At 38.1% G+C, this 17766-nt stretch overlaps 1 protein-coding gene across 9 annotated transcripts in view; it reads left to right on the top strand.

Annotated features, from left to right (window-relative positions):
• The window catches only part of EPB41L5 (erythrocyte membrane protein band 4.1 like 5), a 143082-nt gene that overhangs the window by 89976 nt on the left and 35340 nt on the right, over positions 1-17766 (top strand). For 8 of the 9 annotated variants that reach the window (XM_066344841.1, XM_066344840.1, XM_066344839.1 and 5 more), the window contains exons 17-18: positions 11585-11748; positions 16356-16453. The exons of the other annotated variant lie outside the window; for it this stretch is intronic. In XM_066344841.1, coding sequence (XP_066200938.1) covers positions 11585-11748; positions 16356-16453 — 262 coding nt within the window. The remainder of the gene's footprint in view (positions 1-11584; positions 11749-16355; positions 16454-17766) is intronic. 9 annotated transcript variants of the gene reach the window in all.

Raw genomic sequence — 17766 nt, 5'->3', positions numbered from 1 at the left:
ATTTTGCAAGAGATGGAAAAGTGTTTTCAGCAGCAGTATTGCTTAATTGTGTTCAGAGGCTCTAGGTTTGGTAGTGTTATGCTATCACTCCCCCAAAGTAGCTTTTGTCAGTTCACAAATGACCTCTACATTTCTGATCTCACAATCTTCAGTCAAGTTACTAGCATTCAAAACAGTTGCTTACTTCATGAAATGCTTTCTTCACGTAGCATAAGGACATCATTCACTTTTACTAAGCTCACTAGCCATTGTGTTTTGTTCCTTTTGTTAGTTTTTCCTTATGTTCCTAACCCCCTGGACTTTGTCTTAGCATAACTTTTTTTTTCTTTCTTTCTTTATTTTTTTTGTGAGAGAGAGAGAGACAGGCAGGGAGAGAGATGAGACGCATCAGCTCATAGTTGTGGCTATTGTTCATTGATTGCTTCTCATATGTGCCTTGACTGGGGCGGGGGGAGGGGTGCTCCAGTTGAGCCAGGGACCCTTTGCTTCAAGCCAGCAACCATGGGGTCATGTCTGTGATCCTGCACTCAAGCCTGTGACCCTGCCCTCAAGCTGGTGAGCCCTTGTGCAAGTGTCAACCTTGGGATTTCAAATCCTGGGTCCTAGCATCCCAGGTCAATGCTCTATCCACTGTGCCATTACCTGGTCAGGCTTGATTTCTTGTTATGTCTTTGTATGGCTCTAGTATTAGGAGAATAACAGAATGATTTGAGGAGGAATGTTGCCTCTTCTTCCACTTCTGAAATAGTTTGTTGAAGATTGGCATTATTTCTTCTTTTAAATTTGATATAATTAACCAAGGAGGTCATCTGGGCCCAGTTTATGATTTTGAGAAGATTTTAAATCCCTTACTCAATTTATTTACTCTTTGGATCTATTCAGGTTTTCTATTTGTTCTGAAGCAGGCTCTGGAACTTTCTTGTCTTTGAAGGAATTTTTCCATGTCATCTTAAGTTGTTGAATTTGTTGGCATAAAGTTCACAAAATTCTCTTATACAGTTTTAGTATCTGTAGGAGCTCATTCCTGTTGGTGTGTATTTGCTTTTTTTTCCCTTATCAGTTAGTTAGAAGCTGTCATCATATTGAGCTAGCTTTTGGTTTAATTCTTTTTTTTTATCGTTTTACTCCCTTTAATCCTTATTACTTCTTACCGTCCTCTTTTTTTTGTATTTAATTTGCTCTTCTTTTTCTAGTTTATCTAAATGTAATCTTAAATCATTGATTTTAGTACTATAAATATTTCTCTAAATATATTTTTAGTAGCTTCCTATAAATTTGGATATTTTGTGCTTCCATTTTCATTTATTCAAAATATTTTTCTAGTTTCCTTTCGATATCTTTTTTGATCTGTGGGCTATTTAGAAGTGCTTTAAATAGATTCCAATATTTGGAGATTTTTCCAAGGTTCTTTCTATTTTGGACTTCTAATTTAATTCTGTCTTGGTCAAAGAACATACATACTTTGTATTACTTGAATGCTTTTGAATTTATTAAGTCTGTTTTATGGCCCAGAACATGGTTTATGTTAGTGCACTTGAGGAAAATGTATTTTGCTGGTTTTTGTCTTGTGTTCTACAAACATCAGTTAGGAAAAGATGATGGTTAGTATTGTTCATGTCTAATATATCCTTGGTGATTTTCTGCCTGCTTGTTCTATCAGCTATTGAGAAAGAAGTGTTGAAATCTTCAACCATAATTATGGATTTGCCTATTACTCTTTGCACTTCCTTTCAGTTTTGGCTTCATATATTTTGAAGCTCTGTCATTGTTTATAAGTATTTAGGATTGTTATGTCCTCTTAATTAAATGACCCCTTTATTTCTTATGAAATACTCATCTTCATTTGAAGTACTGTTCTTCTGTCCTTTATTTTTAATCTCAGGTTCTTTATATTTAAACTGTGTTTTATATAGGCAGCACATAATTGGATTATTTTTTAACTTTAATGGACAATCTTTGTATTTAAAAATTAGTATGGAAAATCAAGATGGCAGAAGAGTAGGTGAAAGCTACACTTACCTCATCCCAGGACCAAACTGGAATTACAGCTAGGTTAAAGATCAGTCATCCTGAATATCCAACTGAAGACTAGCTGAAGAGGAGTCTTGTAACCAAGGGTTCACAGAAGAAGCCACATTGAGACTTGAAGGAAGGGAAGAGATGCGAGAAGGGCTAGCCATGTTCCTATGTTGTGGTGGCCAAGGTTCCTGAGAGATATCTCAGTTGTGTCTGGGGGGTTCCCTGAGAAGAGTGGGGCCTAAACCCCAAGCTGGGCTCTCCAACCCAGAGCACCAAAGCCTGGAAGAGGTACCCACATAACATTCAATTGTGGAAAGCAGTGAGGTTTCTGTCCGCCAGGGAGAGACAGCTAGAGACACAAGCACACTTTTAAATGGCCAATGCATGATATTTGGTTTGTAGACACTCATCCTGGGCTCCAGTGGAAGGAGGGCTGAGCAGACTAGAGTCACATGAAGAGAGACTGGGGTTTATGGCTCTGGGGAGAGACATGGGGGGGACAACTTCCAGGTTCCCTGTGCTGAGTGTCATCCTCCAATACTACAGATGCTATCTTTCCTGGGTGGAGCACTCCACTTCCTGTGGCCTGGGGCAAAGCAATTTCCCCACCCTCAGAATTGTATCTGCTTCACCCTGCAGAAGATTCAACTGCCTTGGCCAGGTTTTAGAAGTTTAACCAGACTCAAGGAATGTCAGTGACTCATTTGTCTGGTTTTGGGGTGGAGGCCATTTACCCCACTTTTCTATGGACCTGACTGGTACTTCTCCCTCACAGGAGACCCAATAGAACTACCCTCATGGCTTTCAGCAACACCTGTTGCTGTCTCCAGAGGCCCCACTTGCCTGACTCCTAGTGGCTTTGCATTGCTGAGGCCAGAGCAAAATTTGGGTCTAAATGAGTTGTGTAGCTCCGAGTTGGATGCCACACCAACCATCTTCCCCATCATGGGAAATCCACTAGCCAGATCCTACCAATTTCACTAGATGTTCTTTCAGTAACTGAGCCTAACAGGCAGGTGGCAGTTTAGAAGCCAGTTAAGATCTGCTGGAGGCAGATCTAGGGGTACCTTGGGGACTTTTTCTGTCCTGCCTGTAGGCCCAGCTCTGATAAAAGTCAGCCTTGCTATGCAGCTTGGTCCAGTCCCACTCTCACCCCTGCCCAGCAGAGGCAGCTACAAATTGGATTGCTAGTAGCTCCAAACAGGTTGCCAAGGGCCAGACAGAGACAGTGTCTGATATTGTCCTACACTGGAGTCCCTCACTAGAGACCCAGAATCAACATATCCAGTGGACAGATTCAGTAACCTTCACAAGCAGCATATCCAAAGGGTGATATTGGCAGGTACGTAACCCTGCTGAGGTGAATTCTACTTCATGTGGTCAGTACCTGCATGGAAGCTCACATTCTGTGTTGGGGGTTGAGCCTCACAGTCATCCAGCCCAAAGGTCAGTCTCATGCACAAACAGGCCAATAGCAATCCAGACCCAGTTACAACATCAGAACCCACATAACTTACACAAGGAACATTCCTGGAGCACCCAGCTCAGGTGACCAAGGAGATACCACCAGGTCCCACAGGACACCTACTATGTAAGGACATCCCACAAAGATTGGAAGTCATAGCAGATCTATCTAATATGCAGAAGCAAACACAAAGAGGTAGGCAAAATGGGGAGATAAAAAAAAAATAGGCCCCAACTAACAGAATAGGAAACATCTCCAGAAAAAGAGCTAAATGAAATGGAGGTAAGCAAATTACCAGATATAGAGTTTAATGTAATGGTTATAAGAAGGCTCAACAACAGCATGAGAACAGAAATCATAAAAAGGAACAGTCAGAAATGAATATATTATGTGACTGACATCAAGAATACACTAATAGGAATAAAGAGTAGGTTGGATGAAGCAGAGGACCTAATCAGATTTGGAAGACAAGGTAGAAAAACAATCAGCAAAAATAAAAAACGAGAAGAGTTTAAAGGACCTTTGGGACAACATGAAGCATAAAAACATCCATATCAGGGGTACCACAGGAGAAGAGACAGAGCAGAGTTGAGAACTTTTTTCAAGTCATAATGACTGAAAAAGACACACAAGTCCAGTAAGTGCAGAGAGTCCTAAACAAGATGAACTCAAAGAGGCCCACATCAAGACACATCATAATTAAAATGGCAAAGGTTAAAGACAAAAAAGTGCTTAAAAGCAGCAAGAGAAAAGCAGTTAAGTTACTTACAATGTAGCTCTCATAAGACTGTCAGATGATTTCTCAACAGAAACATTCAGGCCAGGAGATGTTGGCACAAAATTCTCAAAGTGATGAAAAGCAAGGACCTACAACCAAGACTGCTTTACCCAGCAAGGCTATCTTTTAAAATTGAAGAATAAATAAAGAGCTTCCTAGGTAAGGAGTTTGGTACTACCAAACCAGTATGATAAGAAATGGGCCTGTGAAGGAGGGGGAGAGGAACATAGTTAACCCTTTGAGTATTGAGTTTTTTCATGCTCGCTGACCCCCAGGAGTGAGTTGTTGTTTTTTTCAAAAAATGAAATTAGTTCCAGTTACAGTTTTATTAACTTAAAATCATGTTTGATACCCAATTTATGGAAACAAGAAAAACATGCACTTGCCTTTTTTAAATGTTACTTTACACATGTTTAAAATAAAAAATTTTGTACAATTGTACTCTGGATAGTCAGGAGGCATGAGGACGTATGTGAACATTCGTACTACTCAAAGGGTTAAAAGAATAAAATGGCAACAACTACATTACTTATCAATAATTACTTTAAATGTAAATGACTTAAATGTTCCAATCAAAAGACATAGGGTAGCTGAATGGATAAGAAGGTAAGATCCATGTCATAGTAATGGATTTTAACACACTAATGATATCAATGAATAGATCTTTCAGACAAAATCAGTAAGGAAACAACACACTAGATCAGCTGGATTTAATTATCTTCAAAGCATTTCACTTCAAAACAGCAGAATATACTTTTTTTCAAGTGTATTTGGAACATTTTCTAGGATAGACTACATGTTAGGACACAAAACAAATCTCAATAAACTTAATAAGATTGAGATCATATCAAGCATCTTCATAATAGTATGAAACTAGGAATCAACCACAAGAAACAACAAAAAACAAAGACATAGAGGCTAAATAATATGTTATTAAACAATGAATGGGTTAACAATGAGATCAAGGAAGAAATCAAAAGATGCCTTGAAACAAATTAAAATGAGAGCACAACAACCCAATCTGTGGGACACAGTGAAAGCAGTTCTAAGAAATTCATAGCATTACAGGCCTACCTCAAGAAACAAGAAAAATCTCAAACAACCTAACTTTACACCTAAAGAAACTTGAAAAAGAATAACAAAGCCCAAAGTGAATAGAAAGGAAATAATAAAGTTGAGAGCAGAAATAAACAAAATAGAGTTAAATAACAATACAAAATAGTAATGAAACCAAGAGCTGGTTCTTTGAAAAGATAAACAAGATCGATGTACCTTTAACGAGACTCATAAAGAAAAAATGAGAGAGGAACCATGGAAATAAAATCAGAAACAAGAGGAGCATTAACAACTGATACCAAAGAAATACAAAGGACTATAGGAAAATACTGTGAACAACTATATGCCAACAAATTGGACAATCTGGACAAAATGAATAAATTTCTAGAAACATACAATCTTTCAAAACAATCAGGAAGAATCAGAGAATCTGAATAGATTACAACTAGTAAAATTGAAGCAGTGATCAGAAAACTTCCAACAAACAAAATTTCTTAACTGGATGGTTTCACAGGTGAGTTTTACCAAACATTCAAAGTACTAAGACCTTTCCTCAAAGTTTTCCAGAAATTCAAAAGGAAGGAAGACTCCTAAGCTTATTATATGAGGCCATCCTAATTTCAAAATCAGATAAAGACAGTACAAGCTAAGAAAATTATAGGCCAGCATCCCTAATGAACATAGATGCCAAAATCCTCAACAAAATATTAGCAAACTGGATACAGCAATACATTAAAAAATTACACACCATGATCGAGTGGGATTTATTCCAGGGCTGCAAGGTTGGTACTGCTCCACCTTTTTATACCATACACAAGAATAAACTCAAAATGGATTAGTCTTAAATGTTAGACCCAAAACAATAAAAATTCTAGAAGAAAACATAGGCCATAAAATATCAGACATTTCTTTAGAGCAGTATTTTTTCTGATTTATCACCTCAGGCAAGGGAAATAAAAGAAAAACAAATGGGGAAAAGTTTATGAACAGCAAAGGAAACAGTCAACTAAATGAAAAGACAACTCACTGAATGATAGAACATTCACTAATGATACATAGGTTAATATTCAAAATTTATAAATAACTTATGCAACTCAACACAAACACAAAAGAATCCAATTAAAAAATGGACAGTGGACCTGAATAGACATTTAAGACATACAGATGGACAGTAGATATGTGAAAAGATGCTCAAGGTCACTATTCATCAGAGAAATGCAAATTAAAACCACAATCAGATATCTCACACTTGTCAGAATGGCTGTCATCAATAAGTCAACAAGTGTTGATGAGGATGTGGAGAAAAGGGAACCCTCATACTATTGGTGGGAATACAGATTGGTACGGCCATTGTGGAAAGCAGTATGGAGTTAACTCAAAAATTTTAAATGGAACTGTCTTATAACCCAGTATACCACTCCTGGGAATATATCCAAAGAAACACAAAACACTAATTCCAAAGAACAGGCACTCTGTGTTCATTGCAGCATTATTTACAATAGCCAAGATTTAGAATCAGCCCAAGTGCCCATCAGTAGATGAGTGGATTAAAAAAGCTGTATTTATGGCCCTGGCTGGTTGGCTCAGCGGTAGAGCATCGGCCTGGTGTGTAGGAGTCTCAGGTTCGATTCCCGGCCAGGGCACACAGGAGAAGCGCCCATCTGCTTCTCCACCCTCCCCCTCTCCTTCTCTATCTCTCTCTTCCCCTCCCACAGCCAAGGCTCCATTGAAGCAGAGTTGGCCTGGGCGCTGAGGATGGCTCTGTGGCCTCTGCCTCAAGCACTAGAGTGGTTGCCTCTGGTTGCAACAGAGCGACGCTCCAGATAGGCAGAGCATCGCCCCCTGCTGGGCATGTTGGGTGGATCCCGGTCGGGCGCATGTGGGAGTCTGTCTGCCTCCCCATTTCCAACTTCAGAAAAATACAAAAGGAAAAAAAAAAGCTGTATTTACACAATGGCATACTAATTGGCCATAAAAAAAGAAGAAAATCTTACTTTTTGTGATGGCATGTATGGACCTGGAGATGATTATGCTAAGTGAAGTAAACCACTCAGAGAAAAGGAAGTACCATATGACGTCACTTATATATGGAACTTAATGAACAAAACAAACAATATAGACCCATAGATACAGAGAACAGACTGACAGCTGTCAGAGTAGATAGAGGTTACAGGGCTGGATGAAAAATGCAAAGGGATTAAGCAAAGTAAACAATTTATAGACTCAGATAGTGTGGATTGCAAGAGGGAAAGGGGTTGGGGAGGTGGAGGAGGTTAAAGGTAATGGAGGGAGACCTGATGTGGGGTGGTGAACACACAATGCCATATGCAGATGACGTGTTATAGAATAATACACCTGAAACCTGTGAGATTTTATTAAGCAATGTCACCCCAACATATTCAATAAAGATAAAAAATGTTACGTTTAGACCATTTCCATTTAATGTGATTATTGGTATCATTAAGTTTGAGTCTATAACTTTGTTGTTTTCTGTTTGTCCCAACTGTTTCTTTTTCTTTCTGTCTTTTTTATGAATCAAGTAGTTTTTAAAATTCTGTATATGTCCTTTCTTCACTACTTAGCTATAACTGTTTGTTTTACTTTAATGGTTGCTTTTTAAACTTATCAGTCTACTTTCAAGGGATATTATACCATTTCATGTATAGTGTAAGAACCTTCCAGTAGTGTACTTCTATTTCTCCTCTCCCAGCCTCTTTACTATCATTTGTCAAATATTTTACATATGCTATAAACCCCATAATACTTTTTTTTTTTTTTTTACTTCTGCCTGTAGGTCTTCCTTTAACATTTTTTTAATACAGGTCTTTTGGTTATGAATTATTTTGTATGAATGACAGTGTTTTATTTTGTCTTTTGTTTTCATGGCTTTTAAGACATAATTCACATACCATATCATTCACCCATGTAAAGTAGAAAATCCAGTGTTTTTAGTACATTCATAGGATTGTGCAACTGTTACCACAATTTTATTTTAGAATATTTTATTTCTCCCCCCCTTCAAGTAAACCTTATAACCATTAGCAGTTGTTCTGATCACCCCCTATTCACCCTTTTGGTGAGGGAGGGACCTCCGACCCTAAATACTACAAGATGCTGAACACATGACACCCAACACTGGACAGATGTGATAGACAGCAATTTATTGGTCACATATACTCATAAGCTCAAGGTAGGAGGAAACTTCATAACATATAGGGCCACGTGAGTGTTTCTCTTGGGAGCAGAGTGAACAAACATGGTCTGTGGGAGGCAGGCTTTATAATAGCAGGAAGATGAGGTGACCCCTGGTTCCCACCAGAGGATGTAACTGGCCTGTTTGAATAATTTTACAGGCTGGCAGGGAAGTGAAATTTGTTAGGTTAAGAACCTGGTAGAATGCAGCTGGCACAGTTGATAGCAGAACTAGCTGGATGGAGAAACTTTTTCATTGGATTGAGGGGGACATATCTGGTGAGAGCAGGGGAACTCGTGCTTAGTCCTTTCGGGGCCCTAGAAGGCTCAAAGAAGTCAATAGCACTTAATATTGAATCTTAATTTTGGACCTTACACCACAGCAGTCAATCCCCATTATTCCCTGACACCACCTCTTGCCCATGGCAGCCACAGATCTTTCTGTCTTTATGGATTTGCCAAGTCTGGACATTTCATATAAATATATTTAAACAGTATGTGATATTTTGTGTCTGGATTTCTTTCCTTAACATGTTTTCAAGTGTCATTCATGTCATAGCATATGTCAGTACTTTACTCCATTTATTGTTTTCTATCAATATATCACCTTTTATTTATCCATTCCTCAGTGAATGGATATTTGGGTTGTTTTCACATTTGGCTATTATAAATAATGTTGCTATGATTATTTATGTACACATTTTTGTGTGGATATTTGTTTTCATTATCTTTCTGTCTGTTTCCCCACCACCACTTTTTTCTATATACCTAGGTTTTTCTTTGCTTTTCAAAGCTTTTTTTGCTGGCTATAAAATTTTGATTGGTAGCTTTTTTTTCTTTCAGTGCTTTCAAGGTGTTCCTCCACTGTCCTTTTACTTTGCATTGTTTCTGATGAGAGATCAGCTGTCATTCTTAGCTTCACTTATTTGAACATATGATATATTTGGTTGCTTTTAAGATTGCCTTTTTTTAAAATTTTTTTATTTATTTATTTTTAGAGAGGAGAGGGAGAGACGGAGAGAGAGAGAGGAGAGACAGAGAGAGAGAGAAAGGGGGAGGAACTGGAAGCATCAACTCCCATATGTGCCTTGACCAGGCAAGCCCAGGGTTTCGAACCGGCAACCTCAGCATTTCCAGGTCGATGCTTTATCCACTGTGCCACCACAGGTCCAAGATTGTCTTTTTTATCATTAGTTTTAAGCAGTTTGATTATGATATGCTTTGCTGTAGTTTTCTTCACATTCTTGTGTTTATGATTTTTTGAGATTCTTTGATCTGTGGGCTTCTAGTTTTCATCAAGTTTGGAAATACATCAGCAACTTATTTTATTTATTTTTTTATAAAGTGAGAGGAGGGGAGGCAGAGACAGTCTCCTACATGTGCCCTGACTAGGTTCCACCCAGCAACACCCTACCAGGCCATGCTCCGCCTGTCTGGGTTTGTTGCTCTGTCGCTCAGCAACTGAGTTCTTCTTAGTGCCTAAGGCAGAGATCATGGAGCCATCCTCAGGGCCCAGGGCCAACTCTCTCCAATCAAGCCATGGATTCAGGAGAAAAAGAGAGAGAGAGTACCAAGAGGGGGAGGGGTAGAGAAGCAGATGGGCGCTTCTTCTGTGTGCCCTGGTCAGGAATCGAACCTGGGATATCCACATGCCAGGCCTATGCTCTACCACTGAGCCAACTGGCCAGAGCCTCAGCAGTTATTTCTTTAAACAGTTGTTCTGTCTCACCTTGACTTTGGAGCTCCAATTATCCACACAGTAGGTTGTTTGAAGTTGTCCTACAGCTAAAAGATATTTTTTTCATTTTAGGGTATTCTTTTTCTTGGCATGTTTTGTTTTGAATAGTTTCTGTTGCTGTGCATTCAAGTTTAGGATATTATTTAATATTTTATCTGCTGTCAATCCCATCTAATGTATTTTACATCTCAGATATTTGTGGAGTTTTCACTTCTAGAAGTTTTATTTGGGTCTTTTTTTTATATCTTCCATGTCTCTGCTTAACTTTAGATCATGTGGAATACAGTTATAATAACTATTTAATGTTCTCTGCTAATTCTAACATCAGTTTCTTTCTATTGATTGATTATTATTCTCTTTAGTATGGGATGTCTTTTTCTGCCTCTTTGCATTCCTGGTAATCTGAGTGGATGCCTACATTCTACCAAGTTCTTCACCTAACAAATTTAACTTTCCTGCCTGATGCTAGTTAATTTTATATTCCTCTAAGTCTTGAGCTTTGTTTTGGAATGCAGTTAAGTTACTTGTAAACAGTTTGATCCTTTGAGGTCTTTCTTGTATGATGTGCTAGGTAGGCCTGTTGCCATGCTCAGTCTGAGTTAATTATTTTTCGCTACCGAGGCAAGAATACTCAATGCCCTGTGAATTATGTTTTTACTGTATGGAAACAGGCACTGTGGCCCCGTGTAAGTACCACTAGTACTTTCTTTCCCAAGTCAAAGGAAAGGAGGAAGTCATTTTGGATGGTTCTTCCCCTAGTCTCAGGATTTCCTCACATATTCTCTGATCAGAACTTTGCTGAATACTTTAAAGGTGGACCTTCTGCAGATCTAGGATTTCCTACTTCAAGTGCTGCTCTCTCCTTTCTAGTACTCTGTCCTATGAACTCTAGTTGCTATGGACTCCCTGGACTCTCAGCCTCATCTTCTTAATTGAGGAGAAGGTTAAGGGAGTCCTCTGTGCTTTGCCTCATTTCTCCCTCTCTGCACCATGGCATGGAAATTCTCTCAAGGCAATTATAGTGCTCATCTCCTTTGTTTCCCAAATTTTAAAATCCATGCTCTTTGTTTTTTTTGTTTTTTTTTTTTTTGAGGTTTAATGTCTTGGAAACAGTTTTTCTCTCCTGTTAGGTTATTTCAAGTAGGAAGTTAAACCCAGTGCCGTTTACTCTGTCTTGGCTGGAACAAAGTCTGACCAAAAGGTTGTGACAGATGAATAAACTAGTTGGCATATGAACTTGTACATGAATAATTTTGCAACAAAGTTTTTTGTTACTGTTTTAAATTCTTTTAATGATAAATTCTTGGTCTAAGTAAATTTTCTGTTACCTTTACAGCTTGCCTCTGAATATTGATTTGCTAGATAGTCCAGCCTTATTGGAAACAACCATTGATGATGCAACTGGGGCACCTGACACTGTGGAGACATGGCAGTCACCAGATGAGATTAACACAACCACCAGGCAAACTGGATTAGAGGAACCTGAAGTTGAAGACAGGAGTAAGTAAATGTTCTGTATAACATCAATGACACCTTTTTATTTTACCTCCCTTTGAAACGAGCTATTTAAGTCAATTCCTCCAAGAATATAATACTAGTTGAATTTTAAAATGTAAAATAGTTATGCCTTCTTGTCTCTTTTGGCTTAAGGGTCCATTGAAATATTTAAGATTGCATAATTGAGGCTATTAAACATTTGTATAATTTATAAGTCATTAAGTATTTATGAATTTTCAAACGTGCTTTTTTTCACTTTGTTTTTTGAGTGAAAATTAAGAGAAAATGTTTCTTTAAAGACTTTTAGGGCACAGGATTGAATAAATATTTGGACATTCCATTATTTCCTAGAAAGTATTTTGTTTTCAGTGAGGACTGTTGTTGCACACCCACAAAGAAAAAGAAATAATCTGGAAAGAAAGCTGCTTTTCTTAACTTTGTTCAAAAGTTAAAAGGAAGTAATAAATTGTACATTGGAAATTTCTATGTATTTGTGAGTTTGGTTTGATATTAAACTATAAATTGTCTTTAAACAGAAGCTTTCTATTGAATCTTGTTGTAATGTGTATTTATAAGCAGCTCATATTCATGTGGCTCTTGTCAATTTTGATTTCTTCCACTAAAATTAGACACTATCTGTAAACATCCCAGTTTATTGCCATTGAGTATGTTGTTGTGTCTGAAGAATATAGAACACAGCAGTCGTATTTAGTAATTTAGATAGGAAATGTTAATGAAAAGTTACACAGTGCTTCTGGTTGATGGAACATACAGACATACTACTGGTTAAGTGGCATTAAAAGTTTGTTGTCTAATATGTTCAAAGTTTTATGTTCTTATTGACATCTGCCATATTTGAATTGTGCTTATAAATCTGAGGTCAAAGAAACAAAAATTAACTTTGGCTTATTATGTTGGTAGGTAATTTCAGAATAATGTTCTAATTTTATTTTAAAAGTAGTAGTTATTGGATTAAGAAACATTCTCCATAACTATTTGTGTTGTACTTTCTTTGCCATAATTTCTTTTGGTTATTTTCCCCGTCCTGGACTGTACCTTTTGTTAGCTATGATCACTCTTTTTCACTAGATGTAAGACAAGAAGCCAAGGCCATCAGAATATAGATTCAACTAGAAGCAAGACTAGCTTAATATGGAGTATTTTCCAGGGGTAAAATAAAAATAGTCTCCATTATAGAGATGGCAGTATTGATTTTATTTTCTTTCCATTTATGTCCATTATATGAATTTTAAAAGTTTTTTTTCAGTGCTACAATAGTGTTATATTACCAAACAGTGTTTATTTTTGTACATAACTTCCTAGGAAATTGTATTGGTTTGGGGGAACATGGTAGAATGATCTAGGTGTGCCTAGGAAAGAAAGGTCAAATGGGATGTAATAACTCTTCAAATATTTGAAAGCCTCATATACTAAAAAATTTTTTTGGAGCTTTGTTGGTAAATTCTGGACCAGTGATTTGAAAGTATAGGGAAGCAAATTTGAAATTGGTATAGGAAAGAATTAAATTTTTTTTTTTAATTTATTGATTTGAGAGAGAGAGAAACATTGATTTGCTGTTCCATTTATTTATGTATTCATTGGTTGATTCTTGTATGTGCCCTCACTGGGAGTGGGGATGGGGTGGGGATTGAACCTGAAACCTTGGCATATTGGGATGATACTCTAACTAACTGAGTTACCTGGCCAGGGCTTAGCAATGAACTTTTAAAAAAAAATTTTTGGCCATATATAAAAAATAGATACCTAACAGTAAGTATGCAAGTGGAGCTTAAATGCTGTTGAAGTTGTGACAAGAAATTCTTGCATAGTGTGAGGGTTTCATTAATAAGGCTCAGTACAGATTTATATGATTTGCTCAAAGTCAATAAAAATTGAGTGCTTTGATGTTAAGAATTAAGGTTTTAGAATCTTAGTATCCAATTTATTTTTTATTTTCTTTTGGTTGTAAAGTGAAAATCCTGATTCACGTAAGCTGAGTAGTTGTAAATAGTAACTTTTTAAAAAAGTCTATCCTACAATCTCAGGATATTCCTCGGCCAAACAGATGTAGCAGAAGAAGACTTTATTTCAACAACAACCCCCCCCCCCAAAGCCCAGCAGTATTAATTTATCAGCATAAGCTAAAGCATTTGTGTTCTCAATATCATCATGTTAAAATTTAGTATCTCAGGGCTTGGCTGGTTGGCTCAGCAGTAGGGCATTGGTCCAGCGTGTGGAAGTCCTGGGTTTGATTCCAGGTCAGGGCACACAGGAGAAGTGATCATCTGCTTCTCCCCCCCCCCCCCCTTCTCTCTCTCTCTCTCTCTCTCTATTTCTCTCTCTTTCTCTCTTTTCCTCCCTCAGCTATGGCTTGAATTGCTCAAGCAAGTTGGCCCTGGGCACTGAGGATGGCTCCTTGGCCTCGCCTCAGGTGCTAAAATAGCTTATTTGCTGAGCAATGGAGCAACAGCCCCAGATGGGCACTGCTTCGCCAGGTAGGAGGCTTGCCGGGTGGATCCTGGTTAGGGTGCATGCAGGAGTCTATCTCTCTGCCTCCCCACCTCTCACTTAATAATAGTAAAAAAATTAGTATATCAACTAATTTAAAGTATAAGAAAACCAAGAGATGGCAGTTAAGTAAAGGAGTATGGAAGATTTTGAGATCAGTGTTGAATCAGTGATTCTCATCACTTGGAGAGTTTTAAAAACTACCAGTGCCAGGAAACTACCTCCAGAAATTCTTATATTACTGTCTTGAGTTTACCTTTGGGAATCAATATTACTTAAAAGCTCCACATCTGATTTTAATGTTCAGCCAAGAGAGACAGTCACTGAGTTAATTAATGGACACTTTTAGATGATCGCCTTAAAAGCTCCACATCTGATGTTAATATTCAGCCAAGAGAGACAGCCACTGAGTTAATGGACACTTTTAGATGATCCCCTTGACCTAGAGAAAATGATTTCAATTTTTCTCTCTCTCCTACCTGATTATATAGAAATTTTTAGGTATTCAACACTTTTTGTCAAGTGACTGTGTAAAAATTCCAACTCATACCAAATTAGTCCCTTTGTAAGAGTATTACAGAGTGGTTAATTTAAATAGAGTTCATTTAAAGCTGAATTTGTGATTAATGTATTATCTTTTTGGTGGTTAGAGGACTTCATTTATAATGTTTTACAGCTAAGATTGAACATAATGAAGACAAAATGCTGTCCTGCATGACACCTTATGTTACCAATATATACTGTGTTGGATCAGTGAATGAATATATGTATGACCTTCATCAGTTAATAATAGTTAACTGATAAACCACATAGTTTAGTTTCAGGCTGTGTATACAGGTATTGATCGACTTACGACCATTTGACTTTACTTTATGACCATAATTGCTAGCCACGACTGCTCTGCATCTGGCAGCACAAGCGTTGCCCAGCTGGGCGTATGACAGTGCGGACCAGCTTCCAGCAGCACTACCATCTCGGCGTGCACCATTTCAACTGTTATCCCAGACTCAGTACAGCAGTTTGTGTTTTGTGTCTTGGATATTTTTCATCAAACCCCTCCCAAGATGTCTACTAAGAGGAAGTTGTCTTTGTCTATGCCTCAGCCGGCCAAGAAGGAAAGAAAGGCCATCGATCTCGACATGAAAATGAAGGTAATTAAGCAGTACGAAGGAGGAGAGAAAGTGAATGTGATCGCATGTGATACAAAGTTATCACACTCTACTGTGTTGACGATTTTGAAAGATAAAGAAAGAATTCGTGAAGCTGTGAAAGGTTCTGCACCCATGCAATCAACAGTTATAACAAAGCAACGAAGCGGGCCCATCCACGAAATGGAGAAATTGCTATATATTTGGATGGAAGATCAAATTCAAAAACAGATACCATTAAGTCCATTTTTATAACATCATTTCACAGTACTGTACATACAGCCTACTCAACTTACGACCAAATCGTGTTACGACCGGTCTGTCAGAACCAATCGTGGTTGTAAATGGAGCACTAGCTGTATCCAGGGCCAAGGAAATAAAATGATCAAGTACTGAGGTTTGGCAGGAGGAGCTTGGGTTGTGATTTTGAAGAAGGGACCATGTGGCAGGTGATCTCTGCCTTTTCTTTGACTCTTGACTTAGTGAGCCTTTTTAACCACACATGCTGTTGAGATTCTATTTCTAGTGGCTTTTTAGAAGAGGTGCAGATATAGGCCAATGTTTCTGTTTAGGTTAACTCTTTTATTTTTTAATTGATTGATTGATAAACAAAGAGAGGAAGGGAGGGAGACAGAATTCATTTGTTAAATGTTGTGTGTTCATTGATCACTTCTCATATATGCCCTGACCAGGGATCAAACAACATGGTGTTTCAGGACATCTCTCTGACTGAGCTAACTGTCCAGCACCTTATTTAGGTTAACTTTTAATCAAATTAATGGAGAGTTAACTGGTTGCAAAAAGAAAGAATATTTATTTGGTGGTCATTTGGATTCTTACCCTGAATTAATGGTAGCTGACGTCGGAAAAAGGATAGACGTAAGCCTGCATACCCTCACACGATGATGACAGCACGGCAGACTAAGGGACTATTTTGCCATTTTTTTTTTTCAGCATTAAAAGATGCATCAGAGAAGCTGAAACACCTTGAGATGGAAAATAGTTCATTGTTGTCCCCTCATCCCAACAATGATGTTAACATCAACAACCAGGTATTCACATTTCTTCTTTGTATACCTGTCACACAGCTCCATACCTCCCCGAAGTCCTTTGTTTCCAAAGCTAATACTTTCTCTTTTCTTTTGCTGGGAAATCTGTCTGTGCTGAACTCTTGTAAACCTGTGTTCTCATTTAAAAAGGAGAAATGTATAGATGTTCAGGAGGGAAAGAGGAATCTTGGGCAGCTACATTAAGAACTGTAAGGTCATCTCATAATTTTTTCTAGACGCAGTCAAAATGATAGGGATATTAAACCTTTTATTTTGATTCAGCCTGTTCTTTCTCTTAATTCTGTTCAATGGGTCTTGATTTAGTCAAAGAACTTGGTGAACGCCTTTTGAAATTACAGAAGGATGTGTTCGGAAGGAGCTGCTCTGTTGTGTAAACAGGGCACAGAGCAGAACTCCAGATGCTTCAGGGTCCTTCTCCACACTTCTCACCGCCCTGTCTCCTCGGGGCCTAGGCATCCAGGGCTGGGTGCAAACGACTTAAACTCTAGTTAATTGTAAAATATTTTCTTGTTTCTACCTAAAATACCTAAAATAAATTGAATGAGTAAAAATAATTAATTTTATTAGCTACCAGGTGTCCCCACTAAATAGAAGAGTGAGTTTTAGGTAATGATCTAGAGCAGCGGTTCTCAACCTGTGGGTCGCGACCCCTGCGGGGGTCGAACGACCAAAACACAGGGGAATCAATGGCTTTAGGCGACCCCTGTGTTTTGGTCGTTCGACCCCCGCCGGGGTCGCGACCCACAGGTTGAGAACCGCTGATCTAGAGAAACCCTTATTTTCCCTATATATAGACAACAAATAGTAAGGATCTGTTGAATGAATCTTTTTTTTGTTTGATTTTAAAGATGAAAGGGGAACATTTAGGATGACCTGCAGTGTTCTCTCATCCTTGGGTAACTAATTAGAATTGTTCAGATACCAGTATGAAGGAGAAAGTGATTTCTTCTTTCTTGTATATTGATTGTTAAAGCTGTTCTTTGAATTCAAGTCTTTTTTAAATTTTTCCATTGGTTTGAGAGAGAGAGAGAAAGAGAGAGAGAAACATCAACTCGCTATTCTACTTAGTTGTTCCATTTAGTTGTGAAATCATTGATTGCTTCTCATTTGTGTCCTGACCGGGGATCGAACCCTCAACCTCGGCACACCAGGATAATGCTTTATCCACTGACCCACCTGACCAGAGCCTTTCTTTTAATAATGTTTTTATTTCTTAAAAATGTTTTTTAGCATGACCAGTGTTGGCTAAGTTACTAGGTTCGAAACCCTGAGGTCACTGGCTTAATTAAGCAAGG

This window comes from Saccopteryx leptura, chromosome 7 (assembly GCF_036850995.1).
Source record: "Saccopteryx leptura isolate mSacLep1 chromosome 7, mSacLep1_pri_phased_curated, whole genome shotgun sequence".
Classification (NCBI taxonomy): Eukaryota; Metazoa; Chordata; class Mammalia; order Chiroptera; family Emballonuridae; genus Saccopteryx; species Saccopteryx leptura.
This window is presented reverse-complemented; position numbering and strand designations above follow the sequence as displayed.